At 43.1% G+C, this 13,447-nt stretch overlaps 1 protein-coding gene across 4 annotated transcripts in view; it reads left to right on the forward strand.

The window, feature by feature from the left end:
• The first annotated feature begins 115 nt into the window (after positions 1-115).
• LOC106813514 (ras-specific guanine nucleotide-releasing factor RalGPS2-like) overlaps positions 116-13,447 on the forward strand; it is a 25,154-nt gene continuing 11,822 nt past the window's right edge. For 2 of the 4 annotated variants that reach the window (XM_014817661.1, XM_014817662.1), the window contains exons 1-5: positions 5,192-5,284; positions 11,108-11,281; positions 11,997-12,155; positions 12,556-12,606; positions 13,160-13,243. In XM_014817661.1, the coding sequence (XP_014673147.1) occupies positions 5,207-5,284; positions 11,108-11,281; positions 11,997-12,155; positions 12,556-12,606; positions 13,160-13,243 (546 nt within the window). In that variant the 5' untranslated portion in view covers positions 5,192-5,206. Of the gene's footprint in view, positions 217-5,191; positions 5,285-7,385; positions 7,765-11,107; positions 11,282-11,996; positions 12,156-12,555; positions 12,607-13,159; positions 13,244-13,447 lie in introns of those variants that run through there. The other 2 variants (XM_014817664.1, XM_014817663.1) reach the window with 2 other exon arrangements.

Here is a 13,447-nt window from a genome sequence, read left to right on the forward strand (position 1 = left end):
CTATGGGCACCACATGCATTATGCATACAATACGCAAACGCGGCAAACGGGCGTGGGTTAAAATTAGCGCCCGCGCGCAACGCAGAATTTCTTGTGTTCTGACGTCATACGTAGGCCTACACAACTGTCATGACGTACCACACAAACCGGTCGTAATTTTTTGACGGGAATCTCTTATTATTTACGCGTGTTTTCAGCGTCAACCGCCCTCGTCACGTAAGTGCCGTTGCGTCTTGTCTGTAGTGTTGTTATCAAATTGTGCTTTTCTTATTTAAGGTGCATTAAAATTCCCCAAACTACTCGCAATGCTTGAAAGTTGAAGTTGATGGTGGGTGGTGTGTGCCGATCGTCCAATATTGAAAAATGGTCGATAGTCGATTAATACGCCTTCTGACAGTTAAATAGTACGCTGTGGCTATATGCCCGGCAGCCGGGCACGGTCTTCGATTTCCTAAATGCCCGGCAGTTCCGGTTCAAGGATAGAGAACATGGGTCCCGATAAAACCAATGTAATTTACATCAATATAAATATAATATTACATCAATATAATAGGTTAGGGTTATGGTTAGGGTTAGGATTAGGGTTAGGGTTAGAGTTAGGGTTAGAATTAGGGTTAGGGTTAGGTTTAGGCACATTGGTTTTATTGGGACCCATGTTCTCTATCCTTGGGCTGCAGTTCCTAACCCTAACCCTAACTCTGACCCTAATTCTAACCCTAACCCTAATCCTGACCCTAACCCTAATCCTAACCCTAACCCTTGTTTACTTGAGATAACGCTAAAAATTAAAAACTGCCGAGCATTTAGGAAATCGAAGACCGTGCCCGGCAGCCGTCAGATATATGCCGACTGCCGGGCATATAGCCACTCTGTAAATAGTAATACTTATTACTTATTACTTATGACTTATGTTATGAAGTTATGTTTTCGTTGGGTGGAAACCAAATTATCAATGAACCTTAATAAATATAAAAATTTGAAATACTTTTTCGCTGTCTTCGAGCTAGGTGACAGGTCTTGAACGCAAAGATCGTTTAATAGCTAGACTACCAGTACCATTTACCAGTGCAGTGGCGCTGATAGGGTCTAGACTCTATGTCTCCCTGGGTACTGCCGGGACGTACCCTGGTGACTATCTAATATGCTGGACCGTACCTCGCCTACTCCAAACCGTACCCAGTTTCAGCCCCTTCGACCGACTGTTGCCAGTGTTGGCAGGAGGAAGTGTACCTACCGCTTTACGGCAATAGTCTAGGCTTGTTTCCAATACATGTGGTGCATTTCCCATTCCACAACACTTGCCGCCATCTTTCAAAAATCTCGCATGCGCAGTGTACGCATCCGCGAAAATGTCGTAAACATTACGAAAGGAAAACGCATTCCCGATCATCGCGATATTTGCAAAAGGATTGCGCGCATCAGTCTATATAGGTTGAAATTTCTTCTTGGTTTCACAGTTAACATACTCCAATCCAACTTTATAAAGATATAAAGATTGGCAGTTTGTATGTATATTTCAAATGTTGCGACATCAGTAGTGGACGGAACAGGGACAGTCAGGGTACGGTGGGGAGTAAGCGAGGTACGGTCCGGCATATCAGATAGTTACCAGGGTACGTTCCGATATACCGGACCGTACCAAGGGTACGTTCCGGCAATACCCAGGGAGACATAGACCCTATCAGCCTAGGGTGCTGTGGCAGTATAATACTGAGTCTGACTCTATATGCCACCCTGCAGTCCTCGCCAAAAGACAAAATCCTTTACTGGACATTCGGTCCAGTAAAAAATAGATTTTTACCAGACCGAATGATATGTTACTGGACCAAAAAAATATTGAAACATTAAAACACATTCACATCTCTGTTGCTTTTCCTTTGTGGACAGATCTAACATATATATGCTTTCCTGTTCATCACCAGCTATGTCTGTTGACTCGTCCATGATAAAGCTGAAAAAGCTAGCATCGTTTATTTTTTCATCCATTTCGTGACGCGTACAATCAGCAATGCATTGCTTGCCAGCTTTGTCATTAATGTAGGTTTCACCTATTTCTAGGCCTTTGGCCTTGTCCAGTTGTGTGATCCAGGTATAATCAGTGATAGTAATATAAACTTCCCATGATAGTTCACACACACGTCGCATGTCATCATTTTCTTATCTTTTATCATAAATAACAGCCAATCTCTTCCTATCGCTTTCCCACACCATAGATTAATTTGGTGCACGCGTATATAAGACAGCCATAGGCAGGGATATTAGAGCTAGGCATAGTGTGTGGTACTGGCGTACCCGTAGCCTCTGGGTAATTAGTTGGTGTAATGTTACCTGACACACGGTCTGGTAAAGCCAAATTTCTTGTGGGACCGGTCCGACGCTTTTGGCGAGGACTGCCCTGTGCAGAATGTTTTTTTACCCCTGAAATTTCTGTGTTCTATTAGCCCACCTGACTGTGAGCATTGGTTAATACATACTGTAGTCTGTAGTGTATTCTGGCAAAGATGTATAATATTATTATATATATATATATCCTACTGTAGCTTAAAAATCTTAGCTATAAATATAATCAGGTTTGCTACACCGAACTTCAGCTTATTCGACGAAAGATTTTCTCAATAAAAAGTGTGCACTATACGCCCTGTAGTATGCTAACAAGTGTTCTGATGTATGCAGTTTGTAAGTTGAGACTGGCTGTGTACAGAGACACTTGGTTAATATGACAAAATAAGTTAGCAGGTGAAAGGAGTAAACATGTAACCGTTTAGATTTGTTAAAGTTATAGCATTAGGTTCATATATATACAACCTGCATTAACAGTACCATTTGAGCATTCAAACTATTTAGATAAAGACATTTTATATTATGATCTCTGAATACTAACCGCTCAGCTTAAAACTGTATTGATTAGTTACTCTTGGAGATTACTAATCCAGAATAATGAGTGGAGAATTTCGAACATTTAACATTAAACATACAACGTGTGCTGTTTGAAACAGCCCAATGTTATTGCTTTAGTCAGAATTAGTTTATTGTAACTGAATTCACATGTTTCTTCATAAACGTATCTATAGGAATAGGATTAAGGTGGACAATTATTGTTTGCATTCATGATTGGTATTGCATTCAGAGATTGAAAAAAATTAGTATGGAGACAATACATGATCTCTTATTGCTTGTATACACATGATTACTTGCATTCACAAACTAGTATAATAGTATTAATATCCTGTTATTAGCTTTCTTACTAACGGTTTTATGGTCTGATCATCATTCATTTAGTCGGACCTCGGTGGCAGTGTCAAGCATTTGCATCTGCTGTGTTGCCCTCCTTCTGTTGTATGGCTTATTAAAGCTGTAATTGCACAGTTTCCTGCAATTTAATTAAAAGAATGCAAGTTGTTTTCAAGTAAATTGATGACTACTTACAATATTACCCTATATATTAGATGTAAAATAAAAGACATTGTGAGAATTGTTTTTTCATGGAAACTGTAATAAACAGGTGGCAGCACTGTTTATTTACAGTAAAGTGGACAAATGTTAATTTAGCCTAGTGCTTCAGCTCGGTGTACTCCGGTTGTGGCTGCAAGCATTATAAAGTACCAGATTTGCTAATAGCCAACACAATTGTGACAAGTGTGTCAAAAATATCTGGGGTTTTCCTAACAATATATAATATATAGTTGGTTAATCCTCCATTTAATGTCACTAAAGTGTGTCCTGAAAATTGCCAACCTAATCAAAATGATGCTAAGTAATGCACATATCTTTATGTGTGTGGAATATGATGTGTGGCCTTTAGAAGATAATCATACTTGTTTTTTATGGGAAATTTTAAATCAGGTGTTCTCAATTCACCAATATTTATACCTGTGTTACTAGCCAGTAGACAGGGCTTTATTCATGAGGCACAATAGATTTTTAAAAGAGGCTTGAAAGTTTAATGGTGAAAAGGCGTGCATATGATATATGAGGCCGAGTTACGAGATATTAGTGACTGAAAATGAAGAACGTTTCATATTTTGGGCATAGGGAGGGGAATTTAGACTAGTAAATTCTACAGTATCAGCATCCTGGTGACAAAAAAGGTAAACATTACTATATATATATCACATGCAGTAAATGTGGCATAAGCTTTTATCTGTATTTATCCTTGTAAATGACAAACGTGGTCAAGCGTAAATGTAACTTCAAGAAGACTCATTTCAAGCCATAAAATTTATGGTAAGTACTGCTGATCATTGTCAGAGCAACAATTTCCATGGATTGATGTCATGTACTTTTGTCTGCTCCACATTTTCGTATATAGTCCCCACACATGCCTGAGGCCATACCTCTACAGCTCAGGTGTATTCACGATCATATCGCTTCCAGAATATGATTTGCTACTTTTAAGATGGAACCCTAAAGTAGCAGATCAGATTGTGAAGCATGGATATAATCGTTTACACACCTATAATATGTTGTAGCAATACAGCCTCAGGCGTTGGTAAGAACTCTAAGGTATAGATGTTTCATGTGATGTGAAGGTATGACATTAATGCATACAAGTTCGCTCTGTGCACTTGGCGGTAGATCAGATTGCATGCAGTTAACCTAGTAATTTCTTGTGGTTCGTAAATGTAATACATGCACTTGCATTGCAAGATGTGGCATTGTTAGTTTGTTTCATGACGTGGACTGTGTTCACTGGCATAAGGTCCCGGTTGCTCATCGTGGATTTAACGATCTTCACGCATGTTCACGAGTTTACTCGGAAGTTGTTAAACGACAAGTGCTAGGAGGCACAGTTTGTCATTGTGTTAGATTCATCACGTGGTCAATGACATTGCGTTTCTCAGTGTTTCCATAGATTGGCTTGTAGGTTAGCAGTGCTGCAATCTCTCGGATTGTAAAATAGCCGCAGTGAAAGACGGCTGGAATACTATTTAAAGTGTCATGTACGTTCTAGTAGAGACTCAAGTTTGAAGAGACATCGAATTCGGCATGTCATGATCTGCATAGCTGCGCCTAGTGTGAGGGTGCACGGGAGTTATCCCTGCTGTGAGAGTATAGCTAGGAGTTGCTGCTATCTGTGTAGCTGTCCTTGCTGTGAGTTTCGGGTAGCATGGAGTGCTGGGGGACGTGTAACGGCAGCAGCTGTCACTGTCGTGTGCAGTCGCTGATGATGGCGGCACTGCGACGGCATCCGTACCGACGGCTCGACATGCAGGACTCTCATCTGCTCAGCTGTAGCAGCGCCGCTGACTTTCTCTCCCTCCTACTGCCGCGGCTCGTGTTCAGCGTAAGTGTTGTTACTGCTGGCTGCTCTCAGCACGACTGTCGTTAGTGCGAGCTGGATCCATCTAGCTGTGTATGTGAGTCTGACACCGAGATTAGAGAAGGCGTGGGGAGGCTGGGGACGAGGGGATGAGAAAGCTGGGGCATGATGATGCTGGATGGATGAGGATCGAGGCTGTGAGGTAGAGGAAGCCAGGAAATTAGGAGCCTGGGGGATTAGGATGCTAGGAATGTGATGATGCTGGGAGGGGGAGGATACTGGGAAGATGAGGATCTTAGGAAAGTGGGGAAGATGGGAAGATGGTGATGCTGGAAGGGTAAGGATGCTGGGAATATGGTGATGCTGGAAGGGTGAGGGTGCTGAGAAAATAAAAAGGCCAGGGGATGACGGGGCGAAAAGGATTGGGATGGGGAGGTTGGGGTGAGTATGACTGCCCACACGTTAGTTAAGCTGTTTTACCCCCAACGGATTTAACTGTCGGATAATTCTCGTGCGGACGGTTATAGAAAGCTGCTAGTAATCGGCCTCGAGGCTTCTGTCTGTCTGCCTCGTGTGATGCTGTCCGTTGTTTTATATTTAAATGAAAGAATGGCAATACATAATCTCATCAATTCTATAGAGTTTGACATGTAACGTAGTGATGACGAGGGATACTTTCACGTCACTGTACATGTGTTGGTTGCGTTCTCGCGTTTTTTTTTCAAATATATTTCACATGCTATTTTACAACGCTATTTAATAATTTCAACGAGGAGCAACTTTGGCGTTGGCTGGATAAATTCATATCTACACTGTGATCGGTACAACAAGAATTCAACACTGCAGAGAGAGCTCGTGTTGAATTTTAACTAGGAAGAACTTGAAGCGTTGCATCTGTCGGTTAGTACAATTTGCCATAACATGTGCTGGGCGGGTTGCGCTGGAATTGAATTCTGCCTTGAACGTAAGTTATATTTTGTTTTCTCTGTGAGGTTTCTATCACTTTCTCCTTTTCCTTTGAATTCTAGGAGCGTATTATTTTAAAACGCAACTGAAATTACTTTAGTACAGTATAACCAGATATGTACTCAAACCTGACGTGCAGTCTGCCCCAAACACCGTACATGTTTAATATAAAATACAGAACGATGCTATGCGTCACGAACAAAGAAGTAAGACTTAGCTAACGCGTGCCTAGTATGTGTGACTACATAGAACAAGAATACGAACGCGGAACAGAACAAGACTTACTGGTAGCTTTCCTCACCTCTTCTCTTATTTTCGCCATTATCCTTTCCTAATTCTGTTGTGAACAAGGTTGCATGCAGAGCTCTCTTCATGTGCGTTGCCACATTGTCACTTTACCCTGCTTTTTCTTGCTGTTTCCATTCCCCTTACTTTGGTCTATAGCTACTACGTTGATCAACGATGTTGTTTTGACATATTTGAAATCTCGGTTAACCGTGTTAGGTAAACGCAGACGTTTACGCAAACAAGGTCGTTCACTACCTGCCCTGAGTACCTGACCACATTTACACTGCTAGGCAGGTATGACAACAGGTCAAAGTCAGAAGTGACATATATGTAAACAGGGAATTCAGAATGCAGTTTAAAAACTATTTAAACAAAGTCAGAATTGACATTTAAACAGGTAATTTAGAATGCAGTTGAAAAATTAATTGAACAGAAATTGATGTCAAACCTATAGGCACTAGGCAGGCATTTTTGTTGCAAAACTTTTTCTTTTATGGATCCCATTTGCTATATTCGATGAAATATAAATGATATATGAAACAATTTAATAATATACACCTGAATTAATCATTTAGTAGATAATGTGATGATTATAGAATAGAGTAATATAATGAAACAAGTGAAATGATTTATTATAACTTGTAATTGTATGTACTTGTGTTAGGTCTGTGTGTAAAGTATGCCATCAACACGTGCCCTCGGGCACGATGTGACACGGTATGTGCGGGCGTGGGTGTGGGTGTGGGTGTGTGTGCAGGCCATAGCGCCTAAGCTCCCGTCAAACCCCCTCACCGTGAGTGAAACAGAAACCTCAGCACTCTAACTGCAGCTGGCTGGCTGACTCAGGCAGGCGCAGCCCGGGTGGGTGTGTTTGTGTGTGAACTCGGCTGTTACTGCTGCCCCTGACGCCGTGCGTCGTGCACCCACGTACGTCGCTGCTGCTGCTGGCGCTCCCGCTGCTGCTGTCGCCGGCCTGTGTTTTGCACCTGTGTTGTTGCTGCTGCCGCTGCTGTTATTGCTCCGCCCGTGGTTAGGGTGTTAGCGTGGGTTTAGGACATTACTGGGCGTCTAGTCACGTTATAACGGGAGTAGGTGGACAGTGCTACGTCGTAACGTGCTGTTGGATTCACACGTGTGTGAGAGAGAGCGAGATGAAGGGATACAGAGCGCGGCCGCCCGTAGCTGTAAAGTATGCTACCTTACCGCGGGCCGCTGCCGCCGCCGCCGCCACGACCAGCTCTGCCGCTCAGGTATACTAATACTGCGCTCCCGTGTGTCGACGCTACGGTATGTACAGCGTGCTGGATCGTTGGCCTTCACTATGCGCCCGCGAACACAGAATGTAGGTAGGCCTACATACCTACCAGGAGTAGATAATAGGGAATTCCCTATTATCTACTTCTGGTACCTTCTTAACACGACTGCAAGAACGCCGCCGCTCCTCTTCCCTTACGGTTAATTAGATTTACTTTTTAAGACGTAGATTAGCGCATAGTTGTGTGTTAGCGCGCTGTGTGGGTGCGTGTGTGTGTGTGCGGGTGCGTGTGTGTGTGTGTGCGCGCGCGTGCTTTCTTGCGTGCATGCACGCGCGGTGTTTGTTTTCGTGCGTGCGCGCGCGCATTCGTATGTCAGCCGTTTCGTATGTTCGTATGTGTGTGCTTGTGTGTGCTTGTGCATGTGCGTGCGAGTGTGCGTGTGTGCAAAATATTATAATACGCGCGTTATATACTTCGTCGTTACGTGAGGTTGTTTGAGAACATGTTAATTCGCCCATACGTAATTTGAAAATTATGACCACTAAACTCATTCATACAAAACGAAAATTCTCCCTTTTCAAATTTCCTAGAGACTGAATAGGGGGTTTCTTTCCAAAAATTTGGCGTGCTCAATAGCCGTCAATAAAATTCATGTAATAAATATGCATTCAGCTGCCAGCAATTTCGGCGGGCCAGCTTTCGCGCGGCCCGTGTTGCTATGTTTTATACTAGGTTAAATAATTAGATATCTACGTCATTACACGGGTGAGACATCTTTCCGTCTTCTACAGGAAACACCTACGCGCGCACTGTGCAGGGATAACTGGCAGTCACAATCAGTGACCCATGTCTAGCGTACTCTAGGTACAGGGTCATAATTCCTATTCTGAACTAGTTTTCTTGTGTCACGTCATTAGTTGATCATGTGCGTGCGTGCGTGCGTGTTTGTGCGTGCATGCCTGTGCGTGGTGTGTTTGTCATATGTTTACTTGCATTCATATGTGTGCTTGTATCAGGTGAATTCAGGGGATTACCCACTTCTTATGCCAGAAAAACTTTCCGTAGGAACGCATCTCCAACTATGTAATGCAAGTCGGCGAGAAAATGTTATTCACGTTACCGAATTTTGCGTTGCGAATTTTTTTCTCGGGCGCGTTACTTTCTCAGCGCTGGGTATCACTGTAGTAAGGGCGTATACCCATTCTAATTACTCGCTTTTTTCGCTCGCACATGGAGAAAACAGCGATGAAACTGGCGGGCTGGTTTACAGTGATGTAGTAGGAGGGGATTAATGCATGTGGCCGACACTTTCACCAATAACAGTCGATCAATAACGCATCGTAATGTTCGAGTTCTCACTTACATGTGCAAGCAGCCGATTACTCTCGGAGTCAATTTACATGTGTGTGTCACTGTGTGTGTCTGTCTGTCTCTCTATGTATGTGGTTGGTGTATACAGTAGCCTCATTTTCCCCCACACACCAGCTGATGCTACGATTCAAGATGTGGAGGAATCTATTACATTTGCACAGTGAACATATGGAGTTGTAAGCCGCTTCTCGTATCAACATGTACACACACATATCAGCCCACGTACGGTCTATTCTTGCATCGTGTACAGCAATCCCGTGGAGGCTATTTGTTATACATGATGTATATGCATGTAGACGTAGGGCGGAATGTGTGGGCAACACGCACATAGTTTTGCCATTGAAAGTCATGTTTACGATAAAGGCCCAACGCGCCACATACTCCACCCGTATTTACTCGATAACGCAAACCATATATATATAAATTCTTAGCTTTATAACACTTAAGATCAAAGTCTGCGGTGTTTATTTTGCTATTGAACATTTATTTCGCACATTGGCAGCGGATTCACGCGAGCAAACGGGTGTGGTATTCGATATATAGCGTATGTTGCTATACGATGCTTTATGAAAGATTTTCGCGGCAGCTAGCTGGCTCTGCTCGGGCGGCAGTGAGGGGGGAGGGGTAACACCGGTAGCCGTCTGATAACTCAATTAGTTATAGGGTGAATAGCGGGTACAGTGCAGTCATGTGATGCGTTGGTGATGATGATGACGAGGATCTTGGAGCTCATTCTGGGATGCTGTCGTATCTCACGGACGGATGAAACTCGGGAGAGAAATGAGACAGACGTGATACATTCACGCTACGTGCCCCATACGCTCTACATGTCTGTAAGCCGAGTTCTTTACTACATTATATACAGTCCGCCCCACCCCCTATCGTGACCAGCTGCCTCTACATCAGCGGGCGTGAGGGAAGTTTCTACATGTGAACTACTTATGCGTTGAGAGGTAGAGACGTTGGTGTATAGTTACATCAATGTTGTCCATTGGGCAGCGTGGCAGAGCTAGCGCTGCTGAGTACATGGATAGAGAGAAGTAAACTAAAGACTGGCTTACACAAGCACATAATAGCCAATGCTAACTAACCCCTCCTCACATCACTCAGAGTTTATTTAGTCATTGGAAACAAAACCTTAGGCGCTGATGCTTGTTCACAAGTTGATGGTAATGGAGGGAGTGCCTCACACGTGGGGAGATAGAAAAGAGCTGCAGGAGTCTTGAAAAACAGCCTTCAGTATATATATACAATTAGGAGAGCATCACCTTATAGCCCTCTAGGGACAATACGGATATACAATGTTCCTAAGGGCTGTTGCTATCTGTCATGTGAGTGTACGTGGGTGGCTAGCCTGTCAGGTGCTACTTTATACCAGATGTCACTCAGTCACTCACATTCCCAAAAGAAGAGTTAAAATTAAAACTTCAACGTTGGCAGTTATCTTAGTGTACGTTTAAATAAACACATGGGTTGAAATCGGTTCGTTGTGTGGCACTGCGTAGAAGTCAAACTACTGCCAATAGCTTCCTGCTAACAAACCCCATGCTGTGTGAGAATGCGTAATTGTCAGACATATGGCAGTATCTGATACCCTTGGTATGTGAGACTGTTAAAATGTCAGACCTATGACCGTATCTGATGTACTTGCTAGTGTGTGACTGAGTAGATGTCAGACCTGTCATGATGGTAATATCTGATGCCCTTGCTGAGACTGTTTAGTTGTCAGACCTATGGCAATATCTGATGCCCTTGCTAGTGTGTGACTGGGTAGATGTCAGACCTAGTGAAACCCAGTGTCACGCTTCTGTTTTAGTAATACCTATATCGCAAGCGGGGAGATATTCCTTGCCCCGCATTTCTGTTGTATCGAAACGTGTGTTGATGCAACGAAACATGTTGCATCACAACAAACGATATGCAAGCGTGGAGATATTATCAGTATGTCGTGTTGCTGCTATTACAGTTCAAGTGGATGTTGGACATGAGTAGGCGGGCGCGGTACCTCCTCCATGGGGATGGCTTCATGGACAATCCCAGCTTCTCGGACAGCGACAGAGACGCGCGGGAGCATCAGTCGTCACCGAAGCCGGAGGGCCGGCTCATGGGTCTCGCTCCCAAGTCTGCAGGCTACACAGAGGTAGCATCAATCACGAGCGTCTCCCTTTCACGTATCACTACGTTTCCTGCTCCTGAATTAATGTACCATCAAACCTGTTCGTAGTGGTTTTTGCACTCGCGGAAAACCTTCAAAAAGTAGGCAGACGTCCTATAGAGGTGGGTTCACCATATAGCTGCAACTTCAGGAACCCCCAAGTGAGGTTTTTCTAGACAGGTGTCCATTCTATAGACATCCGCTAACACAGGGTTGACTGTGCTATGTATGAGAATGGATTTTTAAGGCTGTAACTCTACTAGGTCGTTCACTCAACCATATATATTACCCTCGTTTTATTCTAGTCAGTGGTTGGCGTTCTCCGTCGTGGAGTTTTTCTCTCGATGTTTTTGGGAGTTGTACTTTTAGTGTTTGCATCTGTGCAATCAATTTATTACACGCCCACGAAGCACACATACATCTGCATTGGGCAGTCAATTACATGCGTCTGTGTTGTAAACCCTTCAGCTGCTCGCTGTGTATCTTCTGTATAGAACCGCTGGTAGAAAGCAAGCATAACAAACTCTTCTTACTCTTATGCGTAAGTGGGGCAAACCGTGATTTCTCTGCTACTGTGTGTGCGTGCGTGCATGTCTGCGTGCGTGTGTGTGTATGTCTGTCCGTACATACATGCGTGTCTGTGGGCATGTGTGTCACATACTTCATGTGACAGATATGCTAACGTGTGCATATGTGACAGTTCATGCAGGTGTCACGGTCGAGTGACACGCTGGACCGGGCGTTGGACACTCGATGGTCCAGTGGCAGCAGCACCGTCGCTCCTAGCAGCAGGACGGCGGCCAAAAGCTACGACGCCGTTGTGTTTGACGTTCTCAAGGTCGCTCCGGAAGATTTTGCTGTGAGTAGATGCTAGAAACCCTGCGAGGATCACCTGGTTGGTAGCCGCAAAGCTGATTGGCTGGTTTTGCCTGTCAATCACTCTGTGCTGATAGGTCAATTCTGTATTATTTCTTTTTTCGTAGACTGGTGTTTAGTGCGTTTAGCGCACGAAAACTCAGTAATGTAATTGTCACAGTTGTTTGTACGTTGTACGAGAAAGTAGAAAACGTCATAGATAAAGAAGTGTATTTAATAAGGGGCATATATAGAAATTATGGTTCATGTCTATGCTATCTTCACAATCTCAAATAGGCCAACCCGGTTGTTCTAACATACCCCTAACTCTAAGGTACTAACACCATAAACATCTGTGCTGTATGTATGCAAACATAATATAAGTGTTGATGCCTCTCTTGCAGAGTCAGATAACGTTATTAGACCTTCCAATTTTCCAAGATATCAAGCCTGAGGTAAGACGGTGACTGTAGGATAAACACGGCGGTTAAATTATTAAGTTATTTCGCCCTATTAGTAGTAAGTAATATGACGTGACCTTACAATGTGACATCATACAAGTAACACAAGGTTGCCTTAGGCCAAACGTCATTTGTGCTGAAAGGGTTGGGCAGAACACAAATGTATTCCTTGATAAATTATGCTGAGAAGTAGAATGACAAATAATACTTGGCTGCTCATTTATTCATGACTGACGTGCATGTGTGTTGACAGTTATTTATAATAATGCTGTAAATTTTTAATAAAATAGATAAGAAAAAGTCGTGATGAATTTTTAAAGCTGGGAAAATTGGTCGTAAGATTTTGAAAGTGTCATATAAACAAGGGTTTTTGCGCGACCAGTGTAAAATAACGGGATGTCAGTATTTTAAGTATTCCGTGTAAGAAGGTACCATTCCATTTGAAATCGCACATTTGTTTTCATTGTTCAGAGAAAATTATTGCTGTCGATTTTTTGCATGTGACAATAGTGATTTAGGTAACTGTAAGTGCGGTTTCTGGTTGTAGGAATTGACAAGCTGTGCATGGAACACGAAGGAGAAGCATATCAAAACACCAAATATTGTGCTAATGACCAGAAGGTTTAACCATGTAAGTATATATATATATATATATATATATATATATATGTATGTGTTTGTGCATGAGTTTCGTGTTCGTGAGTGTATACGCATGTGTGTGCGTGCATGCGTGCACGCGTGTGTTTGTATGTGTGCTGTATGCTCGTGTGTACGTGTGCTGTATGCTCGTGTGTATGTGTGCTGTATGCTCGTGTGTACGTGTGCTGTATGCTCG

Source organism: Priapulus caudatus, unplaced genomic scaffold (assembly GCF_000485595.1).
Source record: "Priapulus caudatus unplaced genomic scaffold, Priapulus_caudatus-5.0.1 Scaffold785, whole genome shotgun sequence".
In the NCBI taxonomy this organism is placed as follows: Eukaryota; Metazoa; Priapulida; class Priapulimorpha; order Priapulimorphida; family Priapulidae; genus Priapulus; species Priapulus caudatus.